Source organism: Macaca thibetana, chromosome 19 (assembly GCF_024542745.1).
Source record: "Macaca thibetana thibetana isolate TM-01 chromosome 19, ASM2454274v1, whole genome shotgun sequence".
NCBI classification, from domain to species: Eukaryota; Metazoa; Chordata; class Mammalia; order Primates; family Cercopithecidae; genus Macaca; species Macaca thibetana.
This window is the reverse complement of record NC_065596.1, coordinates 36,972,450-37,000,308: the sequence shown is the minus strand read 5'-3', so window position 1 is coordinate 37,000,308 and position 27,859 is coordinate 36,972,450. Positions and strand designations below refer to the sequence as shown.

At 40.5% G+C, this 27,859-nt stretch overlaps 1 protein-coding gene across 2 annotated transcripts; it reads right to left on the bottom strand.

The window, feature by feature from the left end:
- Positions 1-50: 50 nt before the first annotated feature.
- On the bottom strand, positions 51-27,859 carry ZNF471 (zinc finger protein 471). Of its 2 annotated transcripts, XM_050771697.1 has the most exons (6): positions 24,432-27,859; positions 24,051-24,222; positions 23,752-23,839; positions 18,968-19,094; positions 16,779-16,874; positions 51-10,481 (listed from the first exon to the last, which is right to left on the bottom strand). In XM_050771697.1, exons 2-6 carry the CDS (start codon positions 24,056-24,058, stop codon positions 8,857-8,859), a joined length of 1,944 nt encoding a protein of 647 aa, XP_050627654.1. In that variant the 5' UTR covers positions 24,059-24,222; positions 24,432-27,859; the 3' UTR covers positions 51-8,856. The 2 variants fall into 2 exon arrangements, with proteins under 2 accessions (XP_050627654.1, XP_050627655.1); XM_050771698.1 differs by lacking the exon at positions 24,051-24,222 and having other exon boundaries at positions 27,613-27,641.

The following is a 27,859-nucleotide window of genomic DNA, read 5'->3' as shown; positions in this document are numbered from 1 at the left end:
TTTAGATTAAGCTGATACAACTTATGAACTACTGCCTATCTTCACATTTGCCATATTTATAAATTCTTTTATTATTTTTTTAAAAATCCAGTATAAAGAATAATATGAACTCACAATAGGCAAAAAGAATATTTATAGCACAAAGAAAGGATGTCATATGCTTAAGTGTCAGATATTTAACAAACAGAATGTACAACATAATGACACTTGATTTGGGAAATAATACTTAGTCCAATGAATTTAGTTATCCAGGGAATCTACTGATTAAAAATATGAATTTTCTGTAAGATCATAATTTCTGATTTTATATTTTTCTCTGGAGAGGCATTTTATGTTGTATGTCCATAGGGCCTTACCACATCATGGGACATAAGTCTTTCCTTAGTCACTCAGGAAAAGCCTTGTGATATCTGGCTAAGACGAAGTGGCAGTCTACTCCTGTCACTGGGAATTCGGTCAGCTTTTGATGAATCATCTGAGGGTGGAAGAGTCACCTGAGCACAAGTTGAGTTTTGTTAGAAAAGATAAAAAGGAGACTGGATGCCAAGCAGGTAACCGACAGTTTATACTGCCAAGAATTTATCACAGGAGTGCCAGGGTGGGGAGCCTGTTAATATCATTCACCACTATTAATAAATAAGGATGAAACAGTTTCTTGAATCATCTCAATAGATGATTGAGATAAAATGCAGCTCACATCTGTGATTTTAAAAAGAAAAAGGCTTAGCAAACTAGGTATGGTGGAGAGCTTCCTTACTTGATAAGAAGATGGAATAAAATTATTATAAGCCCCAAATTCTTTCATTCAGCTTTGGTTAAAATGGTCTGTCAACATCAGACTGGAAAGAAAAGGTTTCCATAGGTAGTTCTGAAAATGGAAAGCAGTGGCATAGACTTTGTCTTTTATTGTAAAGAATATTTACTCATAACTTACTATTAATTGGAAAATGGAAGACAAAGCCTCAGACCAAGAGGTGAAATCTCACTTAGGTTAGATTTTATGAGCCTACTTTAAAAGCAATAAACTGATAAATTGGCCTTCATCAAACTGAGATACACAGCATGTGAAATAAAACATTCACTGGGCTTAAAAGCAGAATGGAAACAAAAGAAGTAAGACTAAGTGAACTTGAAGAGAGATTGATGGCAATTATCCAATCTGAAGCACAGAGGAAAAAAGTTCGGGGGAAAAACACTGCTTCAGAGCAATGAACAGGCAGTAACTAAAATTCAAAATACAATACCATTTCCGATTACGAATTTTAGCTCCAGATCGACTGCAAGAACAAACCAGAAATCCCAAGAGTACCCACAGACCCTGTGAAGGAAGGGGGAGACACCCCAAATACTGTGAGTGCCCCAACTTCGGAAATGGGAAAGGGAGATCCTCCTCTCCCAAATATACCCCACCTCAGCTGGAGAAACTGAAGGTCTGTTTGTGGGAGAAGTTGCTGACATTTCCTGGAGCTGAGTCAATTTAGAGAGCTGAGCAAAATACAGGGGTAGAGGAAGCAGTTGGAAAGACCCTGGGAGCTCACTGGGCCCTAGGCAGGCCATTCCTGCCTGACACCACAGGGATCCATTGGGAAGGCACCCGGGGAGAGGGGGAAAACACCAAAGGGAGAAGGAAATCTCCAGCTGCACTTTGTAGCACTTTGAACTGGGTGAGAAGCCTCCTGGTCAGAACTTGGGGAAGGGCATGGATCAGGTGTGCAGACTCCCCAGGTGGGGAAAGAACCAAGCCCTTTTCTTTTGCAGTTGGGAGGCGGGTAGCCTGGGGCAAGTTCTCAAGCCTGGTGCATCCACTGGCTGGAAACAGACTCAGGTCTGTTGGGGAGTCACAGTGGGAGTGAGACCAGCTCTTTGGTTCATGTGGGAGCTGGGAGAGGCCTGTGACTGCCAGCTTTCCCCCACTTCCCTGACAACCAGTATGACTCAGCAGAGGCAGCCATAATGCTCCTAGGTACACAACTCCATTCATCTGGGAATCTCATCCCCATCCCCCACAGCAGCCCTAGGAAGACCTGCTCAAGGAGAGTGTGAGCTCAGACATACCTAGTCCTGCCCCAACCTGATGTTCCTTCCCTACCCACCCTGGTAGCTGAAGACAAAGGGCTTATAATCTTGGGAGTTCTAGGCCCCCACCCACCAATGGTTCCTCTCCAAATGCCACAGCTGATGCTTTTTGGAAAGTGCCACCTCCCAGCAGGAGGCCAACCAGCACAAAAAAAGAGCATTAAACCACCAAAGCTAAGAACCATCACAGAGTTCATTCCACCCCACTGCCACCTCCACCAGAACAGGTGTTGGTATCGACAGCTGAGCGACCCATAGGTGGTTCACATCTCAGGACTCTGTGCAGACAAACACCAGTACCAGCCCAGAGCCAGGGAGACTTGCTGGGTGGCCATATATATATGAAGGAAAGATACAGTCCTTTGCAGACAAACAAATGCTGAGAGAATTCACCACTACCAAGCCACCCACTAAAAGAACTGCTGAAAGGAGCTCTAAATCCTGAAACAAATCCTGGAAACATATCAAAACAGAACCTCTTTAAAGCATAAATCACACAGGACCTATAATACAAAAAATAAAAATAAAATAAAAAGCAAAAGTAAAGAAACCAAGGTACACAGGCAACAAAGAGCATGATGAATGCAACAGTACCTCACATCTCAATACTACCATTGAATGTAAATGGCTTAAATGATCTACTTAAAAGACACAGAACTGTGGAAAGGATAAGAACTCACTAACCAGGTATTTGCTGCCTTCATGAGACTCACCTAACCCATAAGGACTTCACATAAACTTAAAGTAAAGGGGTGGAAAAAGGCATTTCATGTGAATTGACACCAAAAAGAAGCAGGGGTAGCTATTCTTATATCAAACAAACTAAACTTTAAAGCAACAGCAGTTAAAAGAGACAGAGGGACATTATATAATGGTAAAAGGCCTTCTTCAACAGGAAAATATCACAATCCTAAACATATATTACCTAACACTGGAGCTCCCAAATTTGCAAAACAATTACTAATAGACCAAAAAATGAGATAGAGATCAACACAATAATAGTGGGGGACTTCAATACTCCATTGACAGCACTAGACAGGTCATCAAGACACAAAGTCAATAAAGAGGTCTGGCACAGTGGCTCATACCTGTAATCCCAGCACTTGAGAAGGCCGTGGCGGGTAGATCACCTGAGGTGAGGAGTTCAAGACCAGCCTGGCCAACATGGTGAAACCTTGTCTCTACTAAAAACACAAAACTTAGCTGAGTGTGGTGGCAGGCACCTGTAATCCCAGCTACTCGGGAGGGTGAAGCAGAAGAATCACTTGAATCTGGGAGGCAGAGGTTGCAGTGAGCTGAGATCATGCCATTGTACTCCAGCTGGGGTGACAAGGGTGAAACTCCGTCTCAAATTTTTTAAAAAAGAAAGTCGACAAAGAAACAATGGAATTAAGCTATACCTTGGAAAAAATTGACTTAACAGATATATACAGAACATTTCATCCAACAGCCACAGAATACACATTCTATTCAACAGCGCATGGGACTTTCTCCAAGATAGACCATATTATAGGCCAGAAAATGAGCCTCAATAAATTTAAGAGATAAGAAACCACTTTCCTAAAACAGTCCTTCTTTGAAATGTCCTATGGGTGGTGAGTAAAGCACTCCCTAGAGGTAAAATGCTGCTCTTGAGCACAGGTTCAGGAAAAGCTTTTCAGTCGTTTTGAGCCAAGGTTTTTCCCAGCAGGCTTAAACCCAACCAAAGGCCTTAAAACATCCCCAGGCACTAATAAAGATATCTAAGCAACTTCTAGCCTAGATGTATGAGCTGAGCTTGTGCAAGAATCACCACCCATAATTCTTCTGAATGACTGCAACAGAAGTCTACCTTCCTTAGAGCTCTCCCAGAAATACTGGTTATATTCCTTTCTTCAGTATGTGCATACCTTAGTCACAGTTCTTTTGGGGCTACTCTGCCAATTCAGCAGGACAAAACATGTTTACAACCTGGCAGAAGCATGAATCGGGTCAGGTCTAGGGAGCAGAGTAGCAGAAACTCATATACTATCTTTAAGTCATGGCCAAAGGATAACTCATGTTCAACTTCACCCATGTCTCAAGGAGTATCTAATTTGATTTAAATGAACTGTGTACAGGCGGGATGCGGTGGTTTATGCCTGTAATCCCAGCACTTTGGGAGGCCAAGGTGGGCAGATCATGAGTCAAGAGATCGAGACTATCCTGTAGTCCTAGCTACTCGGGAGGCTGAGACAGGAGAATCACTTGAACCCAGGAGGTGGAGGTTGCAGTGAGCCAAGATCGCACCACTGCACTCCAGCCTGACGACAGAGCAAGACTCCATCTCAAAAAATAAAAATAAAACATGAACCATGCACAACCAGCAACACACAAAAAAACCTCATGGAATAACATGAGAGCAGTTCACCCCGCCCACTACCAAAACCAAAACAAAAACAAAAACAGGGAAGGAGTTCTTGTATCTGTGTGTGCATGGTTTCTATTTGTATTGTAAACAAAAACTACAAATAACAGATACTATGAATGCATTTTTTAAGCTTTATGAAGTTTATGTAGTTAATAACGATGTCTTCGTGTTAGTTATGAAATTACATTTGTTCATAAACTGCAAGACAACTTTGAGTACATAGAGATCCATCTCATTTTCTGTAACTACATACTGATCTACTAAACTGATTATCTGTAACGTAAGTAACCCACAACTTTACTAGTTCTAAACATTTTTTCCAAATTTTTCACAATTCTACAACGTATTTGCTTATGCATATATATTTCTGCACTTGTGCTTTTTGAGAACATAAATGACTAGGTGTAGAATTGTGGCAAAGGGTAATTACATCCAAAATGCTGACAGGTAACACCACATTGCCCTCTAAAATGGCTTTCCTCTAATTTACCCTGTCAATATATGAAAATATGGTCTCTCGTACATCTGTAACAATACTGGATATTATCCAAACTTTACATTCACATAAAATTTCTGCTGGTTTGTGTTGGTGGTGATGAGGACTTTTACAGTCTGCATTTATCTGATCATTAGTGAGGTTGAGAACTTCTTCTATTTAACCATTTTAATTTCTTCATCCAATAAATTTTGTTGACGTGCTCTGTAAGACTGTGTACCTTATCCTTGCTGCTTTCCAACAGCCCTTTTTCAAGGGCTATATCCTTTCTAATGTATGTTTAAGATATCTCTCAGCCTGTCATATGCCTTTTAACTTTGCATACAGTATCTTATGCCATGAAAAAGGTTTAAATCTTCTACATAGTCCTGTCATTCTCCATGGCTTCTGGACCATGTCCTGCTTCCCAGACTTCCTGAACCTAAAGGCACAGAAATACTCTACATTCTCCTCTACCATTGTAACAGTATTTCCTCTTACATCTGTAACCAGTATAGAATGAACTTCTGTGTAAGGAATAAAATGGGATGCTGACTTTATTTCCAGTTGGATAACTGTCAAAGACATTTAATCTCCCCCAATGATACATCGAAAACACTTCTGCAATATAAAAAAACCCATGGGATATGACCTTCTACAAAATCTCCCTTCTGATAGCTCCCTAATTAACACTCAACATGAATTTCAGAACTGTCAATGTAAAAGTAACTTACAGGATTACAATATTGAAATATTCATCTAGGATCATGTTATGGATCTCCATTTATTCAGAGCCTCTGTTCTCCATCAATAGAGGCTAATAATTTCCTTTTGTATATAACTAAGTAAACTCACCTATACTTTCATTTTTTTCCCCTTGGTTTGATATCAGAGTTGACTTAGCCTCATGAAAGAAGTGGAACATTTTAAGTGTGTGTGTGTTTTTTAAAATACACTCCAGAACAACTTTACTAGTGGATCCTTGAAAGGTTAGACTAAATCTGTGAACCCACATGTTGAAATACAACTATATTACTCAATTTCTCTTTCTTCAGTTAAACATTAGTTTTTTGTTTTGTTTTTGCTTGACTAAATACAGTCTTTTATATATTCTCCCCAGGAATTCTAATTCTTTTGTTCATTTTATCCAGAGCTATATAGCCACTTCTTAAAACATGTTCTGTGCATCAAGTCATAATTAATTTCCTCACCAACAAGGGAACACAGCCTTAATCATGAGAGAGCCACTCTGAAGTTTTATTATAATATTAAACGTTAAGCATACTACATGTGCTAATCACCGTCTACCTTAAGATACTGTTTTAAGTCAGGCTGGTTGCCTGTAATTCCAGCCACTTGAGAATGAGGTGGTAGGATCACTTGAGCACAGGAGTTTGAGATCACCCTGGGCAACATAGTAAGACCCCATTTAAAACTTTTTTTAGTTTAAAAAAAGATACTGTTTCGGTTCCAAAATTTTTACGATTGCCAAACTGCTTTCAAGAATACACTGTTTAAAAATAACTTACATCAACTCTGAAGAATACTTATCTAACATTTACCAAGCACTTAGTATGAGCTGATCATTTTGCTAAGCACCCTATGTACATCAAGTATTTTAACTAGAGTTTTAAGAGAGTAATTCAATTTGCATTTTTCAAGGGTCACTGTGGCTGTAATGTTAACTCGAAAGGGACAAAAGAGGATGAAGTTTTGGAATTCACGGGTATCCAACCCATTGAATGTGCGGACTTTTATGCTTATTTGAGGTGGTGTATCACTAAAATTATGCATAGACTTTTTTTTTCTTAGCTCATCAGCTATTGTTAATGTTACTGTATTGTATGTGTGGCACAAGACAATTTTTCTTCTTCCAATGTGGCCCAGGGAAGACAAAAGGTTGGACACCTGTGTAATGACTGAAATAGTCAAGGTGAAATGACTGTGTTTTGAACTGGGGAACGAAAAGAAGTGGATAAATTCCAAAAGTATTTAGCAGATATATCCACAGGACTTGGTGATGTAGTGGGTGAGGGAGAGCTGAATGCCTGAAATGAACTCACTGATGAGCAAGGTGTGCATTTCGTCTGAAGACATTTGCACATTCTTTACATTGTTAAGACCTCTTTGCAGTATGAATTCTTCCATGTAAAGCATTCAATCTGGCTGCAGGTTTTTCTTGTGTATGCTTCACGAAGTTCTCATGATGTGTTTTTCAGTTCCATCAGGTCATATGTTCTTCTCTAAACTGGTTATTCTAGTTAGCAATTCCTTGAACCTTTTTGCAAGGTTCTTAGCTTCCTTGCATTGGGCTAGAACATGCTCCTTTAGCTCACAGTTTATTACCCACCTCCTGAAGCCTACTTCTGTCAATTTGTCAAACTCATTAGCTATCCAGTTTTGTTCCCTTGCTGGCGAGGAATTGTGATCCTTTGGAGGAGAAGAGGCATTCTGGTTTTTGGAATTTTCAGCCTTTTTGCACTGGTTTCTCCCCATCTTCATGCATTTATCTACCCTTGGTCTTTGATGCTGGTGACCTTCAGATGGGGTTTCTGTGTGGATGTCCTTTTGTTGATGTTGATGATATTCCTTTTTGTTAGTTTTCCTTTTAACAGTTAGGCCCCTCTGCTGCAGGTCTGCTGGAGTTTGCTGGAGGTCCACTCGAGACCCTGCTTGCCTGGGTATCACCAGTGGAGGCTGCAGAACAGCAGATTGCTGCCTGTTCCTTCCTCTGGAAGCTTTGTCCCACAGGGGCACCCACCAGATGCAAACTGGAGCTCTCTTGTATGAGGTGTCTGTGGACCCCTGCTGGGAGGTGTCTTCCCATCAGGAGGCATGGGGGTCAGGGACCCACTTGAGGCAGTCTGTCCCTTAGCAGAGCTCGAGCGCTGTGCTGAGAGAACTGCTGCTCTCTTCAGAGCTGGCAGGCAGGAACGTTTAAGTCTGTTGAAGCTGTGCCCACACCCACCCCTTTCCCCCATGTGCTCTGTCCCAGGGAGATGGGGGTTTTATCTGAACTTTTTTCAGAGATGCCCTGCACAGAGAGGAGGAATCTAGAGAGGCAGTCTGGCTACAGAGGCTTTGCTGAGCTGTGGAGGGCTCTGCCCAGCTGGAACTTCCCCGTGGCTTTGTTTATGCTGTGAGGGGAAAACCACCTATTCAAGCTTCAGTAATGGCAGATGCCCCTTCCTCCACCAAGCTTGAGCATCCCAGGTCGACTTCAGACTGCTGTGCTGGCAGTAAGAATTTCAAGCCAGTGGATCTTAGCTTGCTGGGCTCAGTGGGCATGAGCCCACTTAGCTCAATCACTTGGCTCCCCGGCTTCGGCCCCCTTAACAAGGGAGTAAGTGGTTCTGTTTCACTGGCGTTCCGGGTGCCACTGGGGTATCAAAGAAAACTCCTGCAGCTAGCTTGGTGTCTACCCAAATGGCCGCCCAGTTTTGTGCTTAAACCCAGGACCTTGGTGGCATAGGCACCCAAGGGAATCTCCTGGTCTATGGGTTGCAAAGACCATGTGAAAAGCTTAGTATCTGCACCAGAGTGCACCATTCCTCATGGCACAGTCCCTCATGGCTTCCCTTGGCTAGGGGAGGGAGATCCCCGACTCCTTGCACTTCCCAGATGAGGTTACGCCCCACCCTGCTTCGGCTCGCCCTCCATGGGCTGCACCCACTGTCTAACCAGTCCCAATGAAATGAGCCGGGTACCTCAGTTGGAAATACAGAAATCACCCACCTTCTGTGTTGCTCTCATTGGGAACTGCAGACCAGAGCTGTTCCTATTCAGCCATCTTGCCAGCCTCTGGCTGAAGGTTTTTCTACATTTCTTACGTTTATGTTTTTCAACCAGTGGGACATCTCTGATTAACAGTAAGGGATTGATGATAACTAAAGGCTTGGCCACATGCACTACATTCTTAAGGTTCTTCTCCAGTATGACCTCTTTGATGATAAATTAAGGATAACTTTCTTCTGAATGCCTTCCCACATTCAAAACACTGATAGGGCCTTTGGCCAGTGTGGAGTCTTTGATGTTGAGCACAGGATGAGCTATCACTAAAAGCCTTTCCACATTCAGTACATTTATAGGGTTTCTCTCCAGTATGAATTCTTTGATGTTGAGTAAGATTGGAAGTTTGGCTGAAGGCTTTCCCGCATTCATTACACTCATAAGGTTTCTCTCCTGTATGAGTTTTCTGATGTTGGGCAAGGTGTGATCTCTGTTTGAAAGCATTTCCACATTCAATACATTCATAAGGCTTCTCTCCAGTATGAATTCTCTGATGAGTAGCCAGCTGCGAACTGATTCTAAAAGCTTTTCCACATTCTTTACATTCATAGGGTTTTTCACCAGTATGAATTCTCAAATGACTAACAAGGTGTACATTCTGCCTAAAGGCTTTCCCACATTCCTTGCATTCATAAGGTTTCTCTCCAGAATGTACTCTTTGATGCTGAGTGAGTGATGCATGATGGCTAAAATCTTTCCCACATATATCACATTCATAAGGTTTCTCTCCTGTGTGAATTCTCTGATGTACAGTACGGGATGAACCAGAGCTGAAGGTTTTTCCACACACATCACATTTGTAAGGTTTCTCTCCAGTATGAATTCGCCTATGCAGAATAAGTCCTATGTGAACACTGAAAGCTTTCCCACAATCAATGCAATTAAAAGGCTTCTCTCCAGTATGATAACTCCTCCAGTGGCGAATAAAAGATGTGTTATACCTAAAAGCCTTCCCACACTCAATACATTCATAGGGTCTTTTCCCAGTGTGACATCTCTGATGGCGAGCAAAAGATGAGCCATCACTGAAGGCTTTGCCACACTCTTTACATTCATAGGGTTTCTCTCCAGTATGAATTCTCTGATGCTGAGCAAGGTGTGCAGGCTGTCTGAAGGCTTTTCTACATTCCTTACATTTATATGGCTTTTCTCCAGTATGAATTCTTTGATGTTGAATAAGGTGTTCACTTTGTTTGAAGGCTTTCCTACATTCTTTACATTCAAAGAGTTTCTCTCCAGTATGTGTTCTGTGATGTTGAGCAAGGTGTTGCCTTTGCTTGAAGGCTTTTCCACATTCCTCACATTCATATGGTTTTTCACCAGTATGAATTCTAAAATGAACAGTAAGGGATGAGCTATGGGTGAAGGTTTTGTCACATTCATTACATTTAAAAAGCTTCTTTCCTACATAGACTTTCTTGTGTTTTATTACCATAGAATTTTTGGAGAAGCTTTTTTTATCTGATGTGTGATTATAAATATTCTCTTCTATGTTTTCCAGATGGATACATTTCCCAAATTTAGTATATTTGAATTCTGTTTCCTTAGTGAGGGTTTCTTTATGAGTGATTGTTTCTTTCTTGCTAAAAATATTGTGACTTCCCATCTGCTTCTCAAAAAGGTCTTCCCATTTCCAGTTTTCTTCAAAAGTGGAACACTCAAGTCCATAGCTTGTAATTCCCTCAATGCATGCATCATCATACATGAACTGCTTCAGAGGTAATTCCTGTGTCTCATATATAGATTCCCAATCTGAAAGATATAAAAAAAGTGAATGTTTCCTTTATCATGGCTACATCAAAGGAGACATTGTGAAAAAGGTAATTTAAAAATATTTAATAAATCTCACAAAACCTGTTATGTACAGGCATGTCAACTGGAAAATATGCAGGGAGACCCCAAGAAAGACAGCTTATGAAGGAACATGGAAAAGGTGATTAAGAAAACTAAATGGGCTAGGTGTAGTGGTTCAGGCCTATAATCCCCAGCACTTTGGGAGGCTGAAGTGGACTGCTTGAGCCCAGGAGTTCAAGACCAGCCTGGGCAACATGGCAAAACACCATCTCTGCAAAAAATACAAAAATTAGTCAAGCATGGTGGTACATGCCTGTAGTCCCAGTTACTCAGGAGGCTGAGGTCAAAGGGTCACTTGAGCCCAGGAAGTTGAGGCTGCAGTGAGTCACGATTGCCCTACTGCACTCCAGCCTAGGTAGAGCGAGACCCTGTCTCAAAACAAAAACAAAAACAAAAAACAAAAACCTCAATGTAGGATGAAATCCTAGAGAAGTAGTCTGCTATGGTAATATTTCATGCCTGTGTTGACCTAACAGACTATAAATTAAGCTCTCGTCATCTACTCTCTTCCACTTGTAATTGGTTTTCATATATAGTTATGTTAACTTTGTTTAAATACCAATATCGTATCACTACTGCTGCTGAAAACTCTCTAGAGATCTCCAGTAACCACATACCCTATGGTTTGTGATTATCTTAGGATTTAGGTGAAATCCTATGGTTATCTTTTCATAATCAGAAAATGGTGTTCCAATGAAATCATCTACATGTTTTGATAAAGTGAACTTTTCAATTCTGAGTTCCCTGAACTTTAATCTGCATATTAAGAGATTTTTTCCATTCACCTTACTTTCAACAGCCTGGTAAAATTATCACTTCTTAGACCACCTTTTTATTAAAAAAAAAAAAAAAAAAAAAGAGAGAGAGAGAGAGAGGGTTTCACTTAGTTGTCCGGGCTGGAATGCAGTGGCATGACCATAGCTCACTAATTCCTGGGCTTAAGCAATCTTCCCACCTTCTTTTGAGTAGCTAGGATTACAGGTGTTAGCCACTGTACCCAGCACCTTAAGCCACTGCTTAACAGGGTTTTACCATTTCCCCTTTTGAAGAAATGAATTTTATAATGATATGTAGGTTGATATCACTATTAATCACATTCTTATTTACTACCACGAGTAACTTTCTTAACTGCTGACCTAGAACATAAGTTTAGAGAAGGAATAAATGTCCTTTAAAAATTATTGCAACATCGGCCAAGCGCAATGGCTCATGCCTATAATCCCAGAACTTTGGGAGGCGGGCATATCACCTGAGGTCAGAAGTTTAAAGACCAGCCTGGCCAATGTAGTGTAACCCCATCTCTAGTAAAATCACAAAATTAGCGGGACATGGTGTCACCTGCCTATAATCCCAGCTACCTGGAAGGCTAAAGCAGGAGAATCGCTTGAACCCAGGAGGCATAGGTTGCAGTGAGCCGAGACTGCGCCATTGCTCTCCAGCCTGGGCAACAAGAATGAAACTCATCTCAAAAAAAAAAAAAAAAAAAGAAAGAAAAAAGAAAAAAATATTGCTACATCACTTACCATAGATAGAAGAAATCTGGGCATATATAAAACGTTATCAGTAAAATATAAAGAAATTTATATTGAAGAGGTGATACTGAGAGAAAACCTGAGGGAAAAGGTGGTTCAAGAAAAGGCAAAGGAAGTACTTTCCTTTTCTATGTCATCCATAGGAAATCATTGACTAATCCAATATTTCCTAAGCAATTATACATTATGCACTAAGCATTTGTGATATCAAAGTAATGAAGGAATTGTTCTTGAAAAGTTTAGAAAGTAATTAGGAAGACAAGACCAACAACAAAAAAGTAATTTGAGAATATAAAACATAATCAAGTGTGAGCCCATGTGATAAAGATTAAATTGTTGGCCGGGCGCGGTGGCTCAAGCCTGTAATCCCAGCACTTTGGGAGGCCGAGACGGGCGGATCACGAGGTCAGGAGATCGAGACCAGCCTGGCTAACACGGTGAAACCCCGTCTCTACTAAAAAAAATACAAAAAATTAGCCGGGCGAGGTGGCGGGCGCCTGTAGTCCCAGCTACTCGGGAGGCTGAGGCAGGAGAATGGCGTAGACCCAGGAGGCGGAGCTTGCAGTGAGCTGAGATCCGGCCACTGCACTCCAGCCTGGGCGACAGAGCGAGACTCCGACTCAAAAAAAAAAAAAAAAAAAAAAAAAACAACAACAAAAAAGATTAAATTGTTATAAAAGTTCAGAGATGGGAGAGATCAAATCCACTAGAGCAGTTAAGAAAGGTTTTGAGGTATTAACAAGCTTTGTAGTTCAGGTCTTCATGGTATCAGGAATATCCAGTGTCTTGAATAACTTGGGTTGCTATAACAAAATAATATTGTGTCACTTAATGATGGGGACATGCTCTGAGAAATGCATCATTATGGATGGGCAATTACAGAGCATACTTACACAAATCTTGATGGTATAGCATACTGCACACTTCGCCTATATGGCCTACCGCTCCTGGTCTACAAGCCTGTGCAACATGTTACCATACTGAATACTACAGGCAATTGAAGCGCAATGGTATTTAAATGTTTAGATATGTTTGTATCTAAACATATACAAACATAAAGAAGGTAAAGTATGATATGAGGACATTTTATATATATATTTTTTGAGACAGGGTCCCCTCTGTCACCAGGCTGGAGTACAATGGTATGATCATGGCTCACTGAATCCTCAAACTCCTGGGCTAAAGTGATCCTCCTGCCTAGCTTCCTGAGTAGCTGGGAGTACCAAGTGCATGCCACCATGCCCAGCTAATTTTTTATTTTTAGTAGAGACAAAGTCTTGCTGTTGCCCAGGCTGGTCTAGAACTCCTGTTGAGGCAATTCTCCCACCTCAGCCTCTCAAAGTACTGCGATTATAGGCATGAGCCACCATGCCAAGCAATAGAAGAGATTTTTTTTTTTTTTTTTTTTTATGATGGAGTCTCCTCGCTCTGTTGCCCAGGCTGGAGTGCAGTGGCATGATCTCGGCTCACTGCAAGTTCCACCTCCCAGGTTCATGCCATTCTCCTGCCTCAGCCTCCCGAGTATCTGGGACTACAGGCACCCGCCACCACACCCGGCTAATTTTTTTTTTTTTTTAAGATGGAGTCTCGCTCTGTAGTCCAGGCTGGAGTGCAGTGGCCAGATCTCAGCTCACTGCAAGCTCCGCCTCCTGGGTTTATGCCATTCTCCTGCCTCAGCCTCCCGAGTAGCTGGGACTACAGGTGCCCGCCACCTCGCCTGGCTAGTTTTTTGTATTTTTTAGTAGAGACGGGGTTTCACCATGTTAGCCAGGATGGTCTCGATCTCCTGACCTCGTGATCCGCCCGTCTCGGCCTCCCAAAGTGCTGGGATTATGGGTGTGAGCCACTGCACCCAGCCAGAAGAGATTTTTTTAAAGTTACACCTGTATAGGGCAGCTCCATCATAATCTTCTATGACTGTCTTAACATGCAGTCCATAATGGATAGATATATTGTTTATGTGGCCCATGACTGTACCATATACTGGGTAGCTTATTGATGTGGTTTGGCTGTGTCCCCACACAAATCTCACCTTGAATTGTAGTAATACCCACATGTCAAGGGTAGAGCCAGGTGGAGATAATTCAATCACGGGGGCAGTTCCCCCGTACTATTCTCGTAGTAGTGAATAAGTCTCACAAGATCTGATGGTTTTGTAAATGGGAGTTCGCCTGCACAAACTCTCTCCTGACTGCCACCACGTAAGAAGTGACTTTGCTCCTCCTTTGCTTTCTGTTGTGACGGTCAGAGCTCCCCAGCCATGTGGCACTATAAGTCAATTAAGCCTCTTTCCTTTATAAACCACCCAGTCTCAGGTATGTCTTTATTAGCAGCTTGAGAACAGACTAATACACTTACAAACAACACTTATAACTAAACAAACTAATATACTTATAAAAAATTAGCTGGGCATGGCTAATTTATTTCTCACAGATCTGCAGACTGGGAAATCCAAGATCAAGGCCCAGGCAGATTTGGCATGGGCTGGCTTTCTCACAGATGGTGCCTTCTTCCTGTTTCCCCACACAGTGGAAGGGGCAAGGAAGCTCCTTTGGGCCTTTGATAAAGGTAATAATCCTATTCATGAGCCATCATGACCTAATCACCTCCCAAGGTCCCACCTACCACTATCACTCTAGAGAAGATAATTTCCACATGAATTTCAGGGGCACACAAACATTCAGACAAGGGTACCCATGCTTCAAGAACTGAGGCAATGTGGGGTTAATGAACTAATCACCTATAATTTTTCCTACATAGACAGACTGAAGTAACAATACTAGAAAAAGACACAGAAAGCTGAGTCCATCATCTACTGTTTTCTCACATTTTACTTTTTTGTCACATGAAGATTGTCTTCAACTTCAATTTCCTACAGAGAGCCATGGTTGTTCCTAATTTTCTGGCCTTTTTAAACAGACACTAAGATATCTTATGCATACAATAATACTTATATCTACACATTGACTCAGCATCCCACCAGACTTATAGCTTCTTCCTTTTCCCTTCTTCTACTTGTTCTTCACAGGGCCAATTATTAGGAAAGTTCTTTTCTGTTTCTCTATTTAAGGCAGATGGCATCTTCATACAAAACCAAAGTATAAAGTGCATCTAAGCAGAGTCTATTTCCCTTCTGATGTGTGGGTATAGTCATCCCTCCTTATCCACAGTGGATACATTTCAAGACCCAGTGGATGCCTGAAACCTGGAATAATACTGAACGCTATATTCACCACATGCAACAGATCTGAAAAGCTAGATGAGACTAAGAGACTAACAGGCAGGTAGGGCATACAGCATGGATGTGCTAGACAAAGGGATGATTCATGATCTGAGCAGGACAGAATAGAAAGGTGCAAGACTTCGTCATACAACTCAGAATGGTGCACGATTTAAAACATATAAATTATTTATTTCTGGAATTTTCCATTTAATATTTTTGGACAGTGGTGGACTGTGGGTAACAAACTGCAGAAGGCAAAACCTTTAATAGGGGGACTATTGTATTTGGAGGACACAGACAGTTTAGGATCCAAATTATCCCAAAATGTAAAGATCAAACACTGTTACATAAGGGAAAGGAGAATGTTTTAAGGTATAATTGTAACGGTATATATTGATATGCCCTTGTCTTTTGGAACTTTAATTTCAATGGGAGAGGCAAAATATAAGCACTGAGCAATAAACAAGTTAACTGTAGGCTTTCCTGAGTACTAGGAAGAAAATAAACAGTGGCTCGTTGGGCAGTTATGGGTTGGGATGGAGAAATGTTCGTTACATAAGGTGGTTAGGGAAGGCCTCTGATGAGATGATTTTTTAGCTCTGACTTGATATTCAGGGTAGACAGACCCAAGAGAGGAACATTCTGGGTAGAGGAAACAGGAAATGCAAATGCCTGAGTCAGTAAAAAGCTTGGTGAGTTCAGAAAAGTTGACCCATGGGCTAGATGAATACTTATTCAATATGACATCTGTAAAACACAGGTGGAGCAGGCAAAAGAATGATACTGCCTGTGACTCAGAGGCGATCAGATTTGGAATTACCTCTGGACCCATCTAGTCTTCCAAGGCTCTTGACAGACTCAGTAGCTTGGTATACCTGTAACTCACTTGAAACATACCCTCGGTATCTCACATAATTTAGCAAACTCTGGACTAAAGTATAATGAAAAAGCTAAAAAGTAATAAAGAATGAGTTTATAGAAGTAGGAGGGAGCTGGTCAGGAAGAGGCTAACAGGGTTTAGATTTTTCCTATCTGCTACAGGAAAGGAATGAAAGAACAGAAGGGTACATTATAATTTGTAAGCAGAACCTAATGCAAGAGTTAAGAAAAGATTTAAGAAACACAAAAGTTTATATAAGTCTGTATGGCAAAGCAAAAGGGGATGGTAAGGAGCTGGATAAAGATTTTTGCAAGACAAAAATCTTAACAGATTTAAGATTCTCTAATCTCTAGAGAATCTTAGTTCTTAGAGAGAAGACAGTCAAGTAGAAGAGAAGATATTTGAGGGGCCCATGTTAAGCATAAAGTTTCCGTTTTCTCCCCCAGGCCTGTAAGGCTGATGTAGAGTTTCTGAGATGCATAAGTGAGAAGGTATCACCTCTAAAAATGGCTGAGCCATGATGTCAAAAAGATTTCTCTCTCTGGTTCTTCCACACTCACCTGAGAAGGGGCTTCTTGTCATCTCACTTGTCATCTCCCAAGGCTCTCTCCCTTGCTCCAATAAGGAGATCACACATGGCTTAGAAATGCAAAGACCTACATATTAAAAAAAAGACATGAAAATTGGTCATGTTTTGGGTTATTTCAGAACTATAAGCCAGTTCCTTAATTCTGGTGGAATGATATAGTAGGAATACTAGATAAGAGATAAAGCACATCTGAAGGACAGACTACACAAAACTCTGGAATAGCCTAGTAAGACTGCTAACAGTTAACTCTGAGAACTATTTTATAAGGGGCTTGAGGGCAGAAATTTAGTCCAACATTTTCTGAATATTATCACACAGTAGTAAATGAGGTATTTTAAAAGGTCCCTAGAAAGAGTTTGAAGTTTTGAGATAATTGCCTGCTTTAGAAAAAAATAAATACTCTTTAGGGGAATATGACAGAATCCAGAGGCTCTACAATGTTTTATTTACAGTACACATGAAAAAATTCAAAATTACTTGACTTAAGAAAAAAGTGAATCATGCCCATTAGAAAAAGCAAGCAACAGATGCTCATACTGCAATAACAAAGAAGAAATAGCATATGATCTTAAAACAGCTATTATTATATCAATACTTAAGAATATAGAGGCAAATATACTTGTAATGAATGCACACACAGAAAATCTCAGAAAAGAAACTATAAGAAGAACCAAATAAATATTATATAATTTAAAAAATATAACATCTGAAACTTAAAAATTCACTAGATGCACCTAACCAAACACTGAGGGTAAGGATAGAGTCAGGGAATTTGACTATGAATCAACAGAAATTATCCAATCTGAGCTGGGCACAGTGGCTCATGCCTGTAATCCCAGCACTTTGGGAGGCAGAGGTGGGCAGATCACCTGAGGTCAGGAGTTCGAGACCAACCTGGGCAACATGGTGAAACCCTGTCTTTGTTAAAAATAAAAAAATTAGGCCGGGCACAGTGGCTCACACTTATAATCCCAGCACTTTGGAAGGCTGAGGCGGGTGGATCACGAGGTCAGGAGATCAAGACCATCCTGGTTAACATAGTGAAACCCCATCTCTACTAAAAAAATACAAAACAATTAGCCGGGCATGGTGGCAGCCACCTGTAGTCCCAGCTACTTGGGAGGCTGAGGCAGAAGAATGGTGTGAACCCGGCAGGCAGAGGTTGCAGTGAGCTGAGATGGAGCCACTGCACTCCAGCCTGGGCAACAGAGTGAGACTCTGTCTCACAAAAATAAAAGAAAAAAAAAAAAATGAGCTGGGTGTGGTGGTGGGTGCCTGTAATCCCAGCTACCTGGGAGGCTAAGGCAGGAGAATTGCTTGAACCTGGGAGGTGGTGGGCCAAGATTGCGCCACTGCACTCCAGCCTGGGCAACAGAGCAAGACTGTCTTTTAAAAAAAAAAAAAAAAAAAGAGAGAGAGAGAAATTAAAACAGAGAACAAAGATTTTTAAAAGTGAAACAATCCTTGGTTACCTAGGGCACAATATCAAACAATCTAACATAGGTGTAACTGAAGTCCCAAAACATAAAAGAACAGAAAAAAAGATTTGAAGAAATAATGGCTAAAAATTTCCCAAATTTGGTTTAAGATATAAATTTAGTTTCAAGAAGCTCAATGAACCACAAGCATAATCAAAAGGGCTTCTAGAGAACAGAAAGCTAATTTAGCCAATGAGGTGGCCCCAGTGCTTAGAAGAAAAGGCCATATGAATTTCCCTAACTGTAAGCGATCTGAAGCCATTTTCAGTTTGTGTCTTCAGTTTGTTACTTATCACAAGTTAATATAAAGATACAGATTTTAAAAGTGATATTCTGAATTTATAGTAATCTAGCTATATATTCTTTGTGAACCTTGTTGTTGTCTAGTGGTGATAATAATTCTGTAGGAGAGAGAGAACAAGGAAACCCAGGAGACTGGTGAGATTCACATTGTGTCCTGTGTTCCCAATTGCCTTAAGGGTGTACACATGGAATATCTGATATTCACCAAATTCACTAACTCTAAATCTCAAGTTTTCTTCAGTCCCTCAATATCCTCTGTTTCTCAGATTCCATTCCCAGATTCCATTCTGACCTACATATAACAAAAACAAATTTCATAATATATAAAAACATAAAAGTTCCTTAAAGGTAGATTATGCAGGAGGGAAAAGATCCTCACCAAGTGATACCAGGCTCTGATAGTTCTCCAACATCATACTCCTGTATAAATGCTTCTGAGCAGGGTTCATCCATTGCCATTCTTCCTGGGAAAAATCTATTGCCACATCCTTGAATGTCACTAAGTCCTGAAGTGATAAATATATTCTTAACCAACCAATACTCATGTCCAAAGATAACTCTGAGTTGATCCAAGATGTCTCTACTTTATGTGAGAAATAACTCATAGAAGAGAAAAAACATAAATATGAAGATCCAAGTCAAAATAGTACTTATGGAAGTGTTTAACTGCATTGGGTACAATGGTGCCAACCAATTCCGAACATAGGGAAATGTGCGTGCATAACTACAAGGCAGTGAAGAGGGCTTCAGGGAAGAACACATACCTGTGTTGAATCTTCAAAAGCATAAAAGGAATATCTAAATTGATATTTTTTAAATGATTCTCCATGGGATCCAAGTTTTATTGGCAGGGATAGAAGAAAGGCATTGAACTAATGTGGCTGATTTTTTTTTTCTTAAATAATAAAAACATGTTTAAGAATGCAATTTTCTTATGTCTGCATCAGTGAATACTGTGTTTTCCACCAACGGTTGGTAGAACCCACAGTTGCAGAACAAAATGAAATTGAAGTTATAACTTTTAAATGTTCTTAGAGAAAAATTAATGACCAGTTATAATCACCAGCAGGTTGTAAGAAATTTTAAAAGTTATTGTGGGCATTTTTGACCTTCAGATTTATTTCCATTGAAAATGAATATCTTCTTAATCTTAGTGCCTGATTTGCAAAGTTATCAAAAATATAACTAAATAAAGACAAGGTTAGGAGCACAACATTTTAATTTGCTTTAAACAGTAATCTCTGTATCATGTCTTTATTCTAAAGATTAGTGTTTAAAAGCAAATTTTAAGCAGATATTCAATGTAGGGGACTTCAGAAGATATACATACCTTTAGAAAAATGTTTAATATATTTTTGATATAAAAGAATTACAAAATTGTTTGTTTCTCTGTGAACTCTCAGTTTTCCTGAATTCTAGTTTTCACCTTCTAGTAAGTTGAGAACTAAGAACCACCATTTCACATATTCTTATAAAATGAGATGAATTCCTCAATGCAAGCAAAAGGTGCTCACATTCTTTCCAGTATTTAGGATAATTTTGGTGACTATTAAGGACAGAGGAGCTTTGGCTGTTCCCACAGGAAAAAAAAAACTGATTGCTTTTGATCCTGGTACTCATGGTTAATAATCTGGTATATATACTACCAGAATTTTACCAATATCAATGAAATAACTTTATATATATATATACACATGTATATGTAGTGATGTTTTTAACTGATAATGCTATAACCAATGAGGTAAATCCCAATGGATAGCATCTGAAGAGCTTGTAATTCTTTTTTTCTTTTTAAGGAAAAAACCATTTATTGCAAGGTATCAGATAATTTATGAAATTTCCAGGAGGATTAAGACTGAATAAGTGACTAAATTAATTAAGACTAAATAAAATAAATGAGAAAAATAGGCAAACATCTCATTCAGAAGATTTTCAAATGATTTATGTTTGCCCTTAAGGAGGTAGAACATAATTTCCCACTCTTGGAGTGTAGATTGTGCATAGTGACTTCCTTACAAACAGTACAGTATGGAAAAGTGAGGGAAAAAAGAGTCACCTTATTATAGAGAAATCTGACAAACACTACCTCAAAGTTAATTAACATCAATTAACATCAACAGTAATAACTCATGTTGACAGTGTGCACCCCTGATTTGATGTGATGAAAAAGGAAATTTACTTCTGCAATCTTCCTCCCCAAAACACAGTACCCTATTCTAATCATGAAAAAACATCATATTTGAGACATTCTACAAAATAATCGAGTATTCCTCAAAGTTGACAAGGTCATCAATAAGCAAAGTATGAAAAACTATCACAGCTAAGAGGAGTCTTAGGAAATATGGCTACTAAATGTAATATAATTTCCTAGATAGTATCCTGGAACAGAAAAAAGACATTAGATAAAACCTGGCCAGGTGCAGTGGCTCACACTTATGATCCCAGCACTTTGGGAGGCCAAGGCTGGTGGATCAGTTGAGGCGAAGAGCTCAAGACCAGCCTACATAGCATGGCAAGGACAATACGGCAAAACCCCACCCCTACCAAAAATACAAAAATTGGCTGTGCACAGTGCTGCATGCCTATAATCCCAGCTACTCAAGTGGCTGAGGCATGAGAATTGCTTGAACTGGAGAGGTAGGTTATAGTGAGCTATGATCCTGCCACTGCACTCCAGCCTGGGTAACAGAGTGAAACTGTGTCTCAAAAAAAAAAAAAAAATTAAAAAGTTGAAACAATGAAAGAAAATCTAAACTAAGCACTTTAGTTACTAATAACATATCAATATTGGTTCATTAATTTTAACAACAGTACCACACTAATGTAAAACGTTAATAGGGGAAGATTGGTGTGGTATAAGATTTCTCTATACTATCTCCGCAATTTTTCTACAAATATAAAACTATTCTAAAAAATAAAATTTATATTTTAAGTAAACCTTCTCAAGCGGAGGACATCAAAACTTCAAATTATCTTTTAAAAATATATAAAGTCTAGCACTAAACCCAAAATGAGGCATTTAAGACAAAAATCAAGATAATTTTCAAAGAATCAGAAAATAGAAACACATAAGAGATTCAGATAATGGAATTATCCAACAAGGCTATCAAAATATTATGATAATATTTTTAAGGAGTTAAAAGGAAAGGTAGTGAATTCAGGAAGAAAATAGAAAATTACATTAAACAATTAAATAGAAATTCTAGAACTAAGTATTCTATAACAGAAGTTAAGAATTCCATTATGGGCTTAACAGGAGATTACAGAGTTAAAGAGAGAATTAAAGCATAAGTGACATGTAAAACTGTGAAAAATAATTAACATGTATATAATTGTAATCTTAGAAACAGGAAAGTTTCAGAATATTTAAAAAGACAGTGGTTGAAAAATTTCCAAATTGATGAAAGACACCAAGCTACCCTGAACACTGACTTAAAACAAAAATAGTGAATAATGTTCACCGTCTATCAAATAAGCATGTGTGTGTGCATTTCAGGTGATGGGGTTAATGGACTGCATCTTTATCATCTATAGTAGTAGGTTACTAGATAATTTCTAAAACTAAAATAATCAAGAAATAGTGTATGGAACAGTGTATGGAACATTATTCAGGAGTATGAGGTTAAATATCAAAACTAAAGACAGTAAGTAGTATTGTGGAGATAACTTACTTCTAGAGGGCAAATGGCAGGTGAATAATTCTGTTGTATTAAATGGTGCCTGTGACTTCAGGCAGAAATTTAACGACAACATCAGGCACACAAACCATAAAAGGTCTGTATCTTTGGAAAATTATGTTAGATAATTCACAAAATGGTTTAATGCTGAGGAAGACACAGATGCCCAGAATCCATGTAAATATTTTTTAATATCTCATGAACTCTGACAGTGCAAGAAAAAAAAGCAGTGTTTCAAAATTAATTTAACATAACTTTTGATATGAAGCATATAATTAAATTAATTAAGCACTAATTATGGACATCTGACACTCATGTATGTCATGAAAACACATTTTCCACTTAGAAAAAATGTGAAGGGGAATTTCACAGTGGGAGAATTAAGGGTTCCTTTTGTATACATGGTTCTTTATACATGTGCAATATAATATTTAAAAATTAAAAAATTAAAAGCAGAAATTCAAGTAAAACTGAGTGTAGTACAGCAACAGAACCAAATATACACAGGAGTTTAGTGCATGGTATAGGTGGCATTTCAAATTAGTGAGAATGAGATGAATAATTCAATTAATGCCATTGCGCCAACTTGAAAAAATCAATCTCTGCCTCACTTATTATAAATTATACATTTAATATAAAAATTTAATGTAAATTAAATTTAACATAAAAAGTGAATGTAATTTCAGCTCTACCATGATAGAAAACCACAAAAATCAAGTCTAAGCTTACCAGAAACTTAACTGTGAAGGATAAAACAAATCTTAGAAGAAAAATAGGACCTAAAGGTAGACAAAAATTTCATCAACAGGACACAAAACACCATTAACTTTGAAGGGAAGAAAGTATTTATGTATACACACAAAGGCATAACATAGCTGTGAATGAGATACAAGCTGAGAATAACTTCTTAAAAGAACTGGGAGGTAACGGTGAAATTTGTTTTTAAATTTTGTACCATGTAAACATCTCACCTATTTAAATTTATAAAATTTGCAAAAATTAAGTAGAATAAGATTTTTTCAGGTGAACAAATGAGGCTGGTAATTCATACTTAAAATGTAAAGAAAATCTTTTAAGGAATTTATCTTAAGGACATACTCAGAGATTTGGACAAAAATTCAGGTAGATGCATTCTCTATATAGGAGAGGCACTGGATGCGCATTTAACCTGGAACCCGACTCACTAGTACTAAGATATCCACAGATATATTCCATACAATATAAATCAAGTCTTTTCACAAGAGTCAGCACTAAATTTAAAATGTACACAAGGTGGGAAGAGGAATCTCCCAGGGGCCTCCATGACTTTTTATACTAAGCTATTACTCACTCATTAGGTAATTAGAGTTAAAGACAGTGGCCTCTGAGAGAAGTGGGAACTAGGCTCTTGGACTGTTAATCGGGGAATTTTCAAAAGAAAAGAAGCATTGCAAAGTACTAAACAGCAAGACTGTCTTTCATGAAGAGAAAGAAAATATCAACTAACCTGGGGCATGACTTTTACTACTTCAACATTCATTTTTGCCTTCTCTTCTGGTCTTTCTCTTGAAGAGCAGTGTCTTGGGAAGGCAAGGCTGAAGGAAGGGAAAGGTTAGTGAGAGATGAGGCCTTTGCTGCACTCCCAGAATCACTAGCCTAAAACTGTCTTCTTCTTCCCAGCTTTGGTTGATCCCATAACTGGGTATGAGCAACCTATGGCCACTGAAGGGCTGTAACTCATAACTGGTTTTTGTTTTTTTTTTTTCATGCTTGAGGTCCTAAATTTAATCTTTTTCAAAGACTTACCTTCCCATTCAGATGTATTAGGTACTCTGCATAGATTAGATTATCTCGCTTTATTTTTGAAATAATCCTACCAAATAGTCATTTCCTCTATTTTTACAGGTAAAGGTGGAGTCATTCTCTTCTTGGGTCTCTGCTTCATGCTTTGAAAGTCTACTCTTTGAAAATCTGGCTCCTTTTTGGGCCAGATGGATGGGGTTTTTGGGAAAAAACAAAAGAAAAAGGAAAATCTGACTCCCAAATGCCACTAGAGGCCAGGGTTATCCTCCTCCTTCACTCAACCCCCACCACTGCACCCCTGCCCTGCTCCCTGGCAATGTTTCACTTTCCTCACCCTGAAACGATGGAACCTTTAGCACTCAATTCTGCCACTTTCACTCTCACCTCTGTCCCAGCCCCTTGATTACCCTCCTGTCACACAGAACTGAGGGTGTCTCCTGCTTCAGTTAGGAGTTTCAGTCACCCCAGCTTTTGCTTCTTACTGAAACTCCTGGACTGTGGACAGGAATTCTATTCCATGTTTCCTATCCCAGCAACACACAATTCCAAACAGCCACACTCATAAACAATCCAATCCTATCCATCTTCCAAGTAGTCTCCCCACACACAGCAGTCATACAGGGAGACAATTACAGGTATACAGGGTGACATACAAACACTAACAAGTTTCCTGGTCACACAGAGGACACAATCACAAGCACCCCAAAACAAGCACATATACAGTCACATTTCCATTGTCTAAGGACATGAATATAAGCACACACAGTGACTCACCAACACCTTCACACATACCCCTAATCTTACTTCTCTCACACACACAGCTCACTGTCCCCTATCTCTGTCTCACACATTCATGCTTCACAACCTCAGAGAGGTTATATTTGTAAAGCCTTTTGGATAACACACCATGGTTCACATAGTTTCTTTCTTACCCAGCCACATCACTAGTCTTTCTCTCCCTCTTTCACACATACAAACATGATGTTCTCTCATACATACACATGCAATGGTATCTTTCAAAGAGGCCTCAATTACTCAAATACACCAGTATCTCACACAGATACACAAACACACTCTGATCTCTCACATTCCAACTGCTTTATCTGATGCACACAAAATACATACTGGTTGCTGTCATTCCAATCTTTTTCATACTGTGATACACCATCTCACTACCTACCAGGCCAGACAGAGACATACTCTAGTCTCTCACATACCCATTGGTCTCTCACACACTCACACCAACATACCCTATTCTCTCCCAATCACTGAACTCTCAGTCTAGTCTCTTGCTTTTACTCAGACACACACATGATCTTTCTCAGACTCCAGGGAGCCTCATACTTGTTAATCTTTCACACAGGCACATCTATTTCTCTCACACATTGATATACCCTGGCTCACACTCTGGATTCTCACAGTCCAGTCCCTGATAACACACTCAGCTGACAAAGAGGAGAAACAAACTGTTTCTCTTACTCTACTCTCACAACACAAAACAGTTCTAAGACCAGATGTGTGGGGTCTTCACACACACACACACACACACACACACACACACACCAGGCAAGCAATAAATTCTTCAATGAATACCAGGTGGGTGACCTCTAGGGCAACCCAATTCTGACACTATTTACCTGGAGATAGCATAAGATCCCATACATTGAGGGCTCAGTCCTACAAAATTGCTCCCTACTTCCAATGCCAATTGCAAGCCCCAGGTTGTTTTATGTGTGCTTCTGATTGGCTATAAAACTGGGGTTCCTATGACCCCCTCCTTGCATTCAATTAATTTGCTAGGGCAGCTCACAGAACCTAGGGAAACACGTTTATAATCATAAAGAATTATTACAAAAGATACAGGTGAAGAAATGCATAGGAAAAGGTTATGTAGGAAGGGGCTCATCCTACAGGAGACTCCAGCGTTCAGCTATCTGGAAGTTTGATGAACTCAGTCCCTCTGGGTTTTTACGAAAGCTTCATTACTTAGGCATGGCTGGTTAAATCACTGACCACTGATGATCCATTTAACCTGTGGCTTCCTTTCCTCTCCCTGGAGATTGAGGATGGTACTGATAATCCCAACCCTCTAATCCTGCCTAGGTTGTTCTGATGACCAGCCCTTACCATGATCTACCTACAGACTGCCGGCCCACCAATCATTAGCATGCAAAAAGACACTTAATACTTTGGAGATTGCAAGGATCTTGGAAGTTGTATGCCAGGAAACATAACTTTGTCCCATACTTTGATCACCTCCCTCTCTCTCACAAACTAATACCAACATACCATAGTCTCACTCTACTTTGATCGCCTCCCTCTCTCTCACAAACTAATACCAACATACCGTAGTCTCACTCTTCAGACTCTCACAGTTTAGTCTTTCTCTCTCTCACACACGCCAGCCTCTCAAGGAGCCTCACATGACTGGTCTTTCACACACAGCCACATGTTCATCTCTCTCACACTCACTGGTGTCATGCTGTGTAGAGAACACTCAGGTTGTGAGAAAGAGACTCACACACGAACACACCATGGTCTCACACTCTGGTCTCAGTCTGTCAGACACATATAAACCACAGCCTCACACACTGACGGGTCTTTCACCCAAAACACGCATTTCTCACACTCACTGGTCTCCCTTTCACACATTAACACACCAGTCTCACACTCTGGCCTCACACGGTCTAGTCTCGCATACATGGTGATTCTTCTCTCTCAAACACACACACACACACACACCGGCCTGTCATTGAGCCTCACACACTGACCAACCGGCCTTTCACACACAGGCCCACGCCCATCTCTCTCACACTCACTGGTCTCCCTTTCACACATTAACACACCACAGTCTCACACTCTGGCCTCGCACCGTCTAGTCTCGCATACGTGGTGATTCTCTCTGACACACACACTGGCCTCTCATAGAGCCTCACACACCGACCGACCGGCCTTTCACACACAGGCCCACGCCCATCTCTCTCACACTGGTCTCTCAGACGCCAGCCCGTCTCCCTCTCTCACACGAATACATCCTGGTCTCACGCTCTGGACACCCGGTCTGTTACACACTTACACACCCACACATCCCGCATCTTCTCACAGAGCTTCACACGCTCTCTTTCAAATGCAGGCACACCCCCATCTCTCTCACACTCACTGGTCTCTCGCACTGACCCGTCTCGCTCTGTCACACACGAACACACCCTGGTCTCACACTCTGGACTCTCGGTCTTCACACACACACACACATACAGAAACCGCACCCTCTCACGAAGCCTCACACGCTGACCGATCTTTTACACACAGGCACACCCCCATCTCTCCCACAGCTCACTCCCGTGGTCCCGCCGCCCCAAGCCGCCCCGAACGCCCAGCAGCCCCGAGCCGCGGCCTCCGCCCCGCAGACTCGAGTACGCGCGCCGCGCTGGCCTCTGGGAAATGTAGTCGTCTTGGGGACGGAAGACGCGGCTGGGCCTTCGCGACCCGGGTCTGAGCCGCCCGCCTCGCCTGCCCTTCCTGGCCCAGCCCTCGGGCTCGGACTCCCAGACCACGCAAAACAAACCCCCGGCCTCGTCTGGCACCCAGAAGCTCTCATCCGAAGGACTTCTTGAGTCGACGCCGGAACCTCCATCGCGCAGGCGCCAGCCTCTCTTCAGGGGTCGGACGTGACGGGCGGAGACGAGGCGTGGCCTAGCGTTGAGGGGCTTGTCCTCGGGCTGCTGTGGGAGTGGGAGGGACCTTAGAGATGGAGCGGGTGGTGCCTGCGCAGTACGTGATTATGACAGGTGGGCGTGGCCCAGGGTTTCCGG

Coding starts and splice junctions, on each gene's coding strand:
- ZNF471 (XM_050771697.1), bottom strand. Junction 19,095..23,751: donor TAGTAAAAGTCATGCCCCAG/GTTAGTTGATAT, acceptor TTATCACTTCAG/GACTTAGTGACATTCAAGGA. Junction 16,875..18,967: donor TCAGAGCCTGGTATCACTTG/GTGAGGATCTTT, acceptor TTTAATATGTAG/GTCTTTGCATTTCTAAGCCA.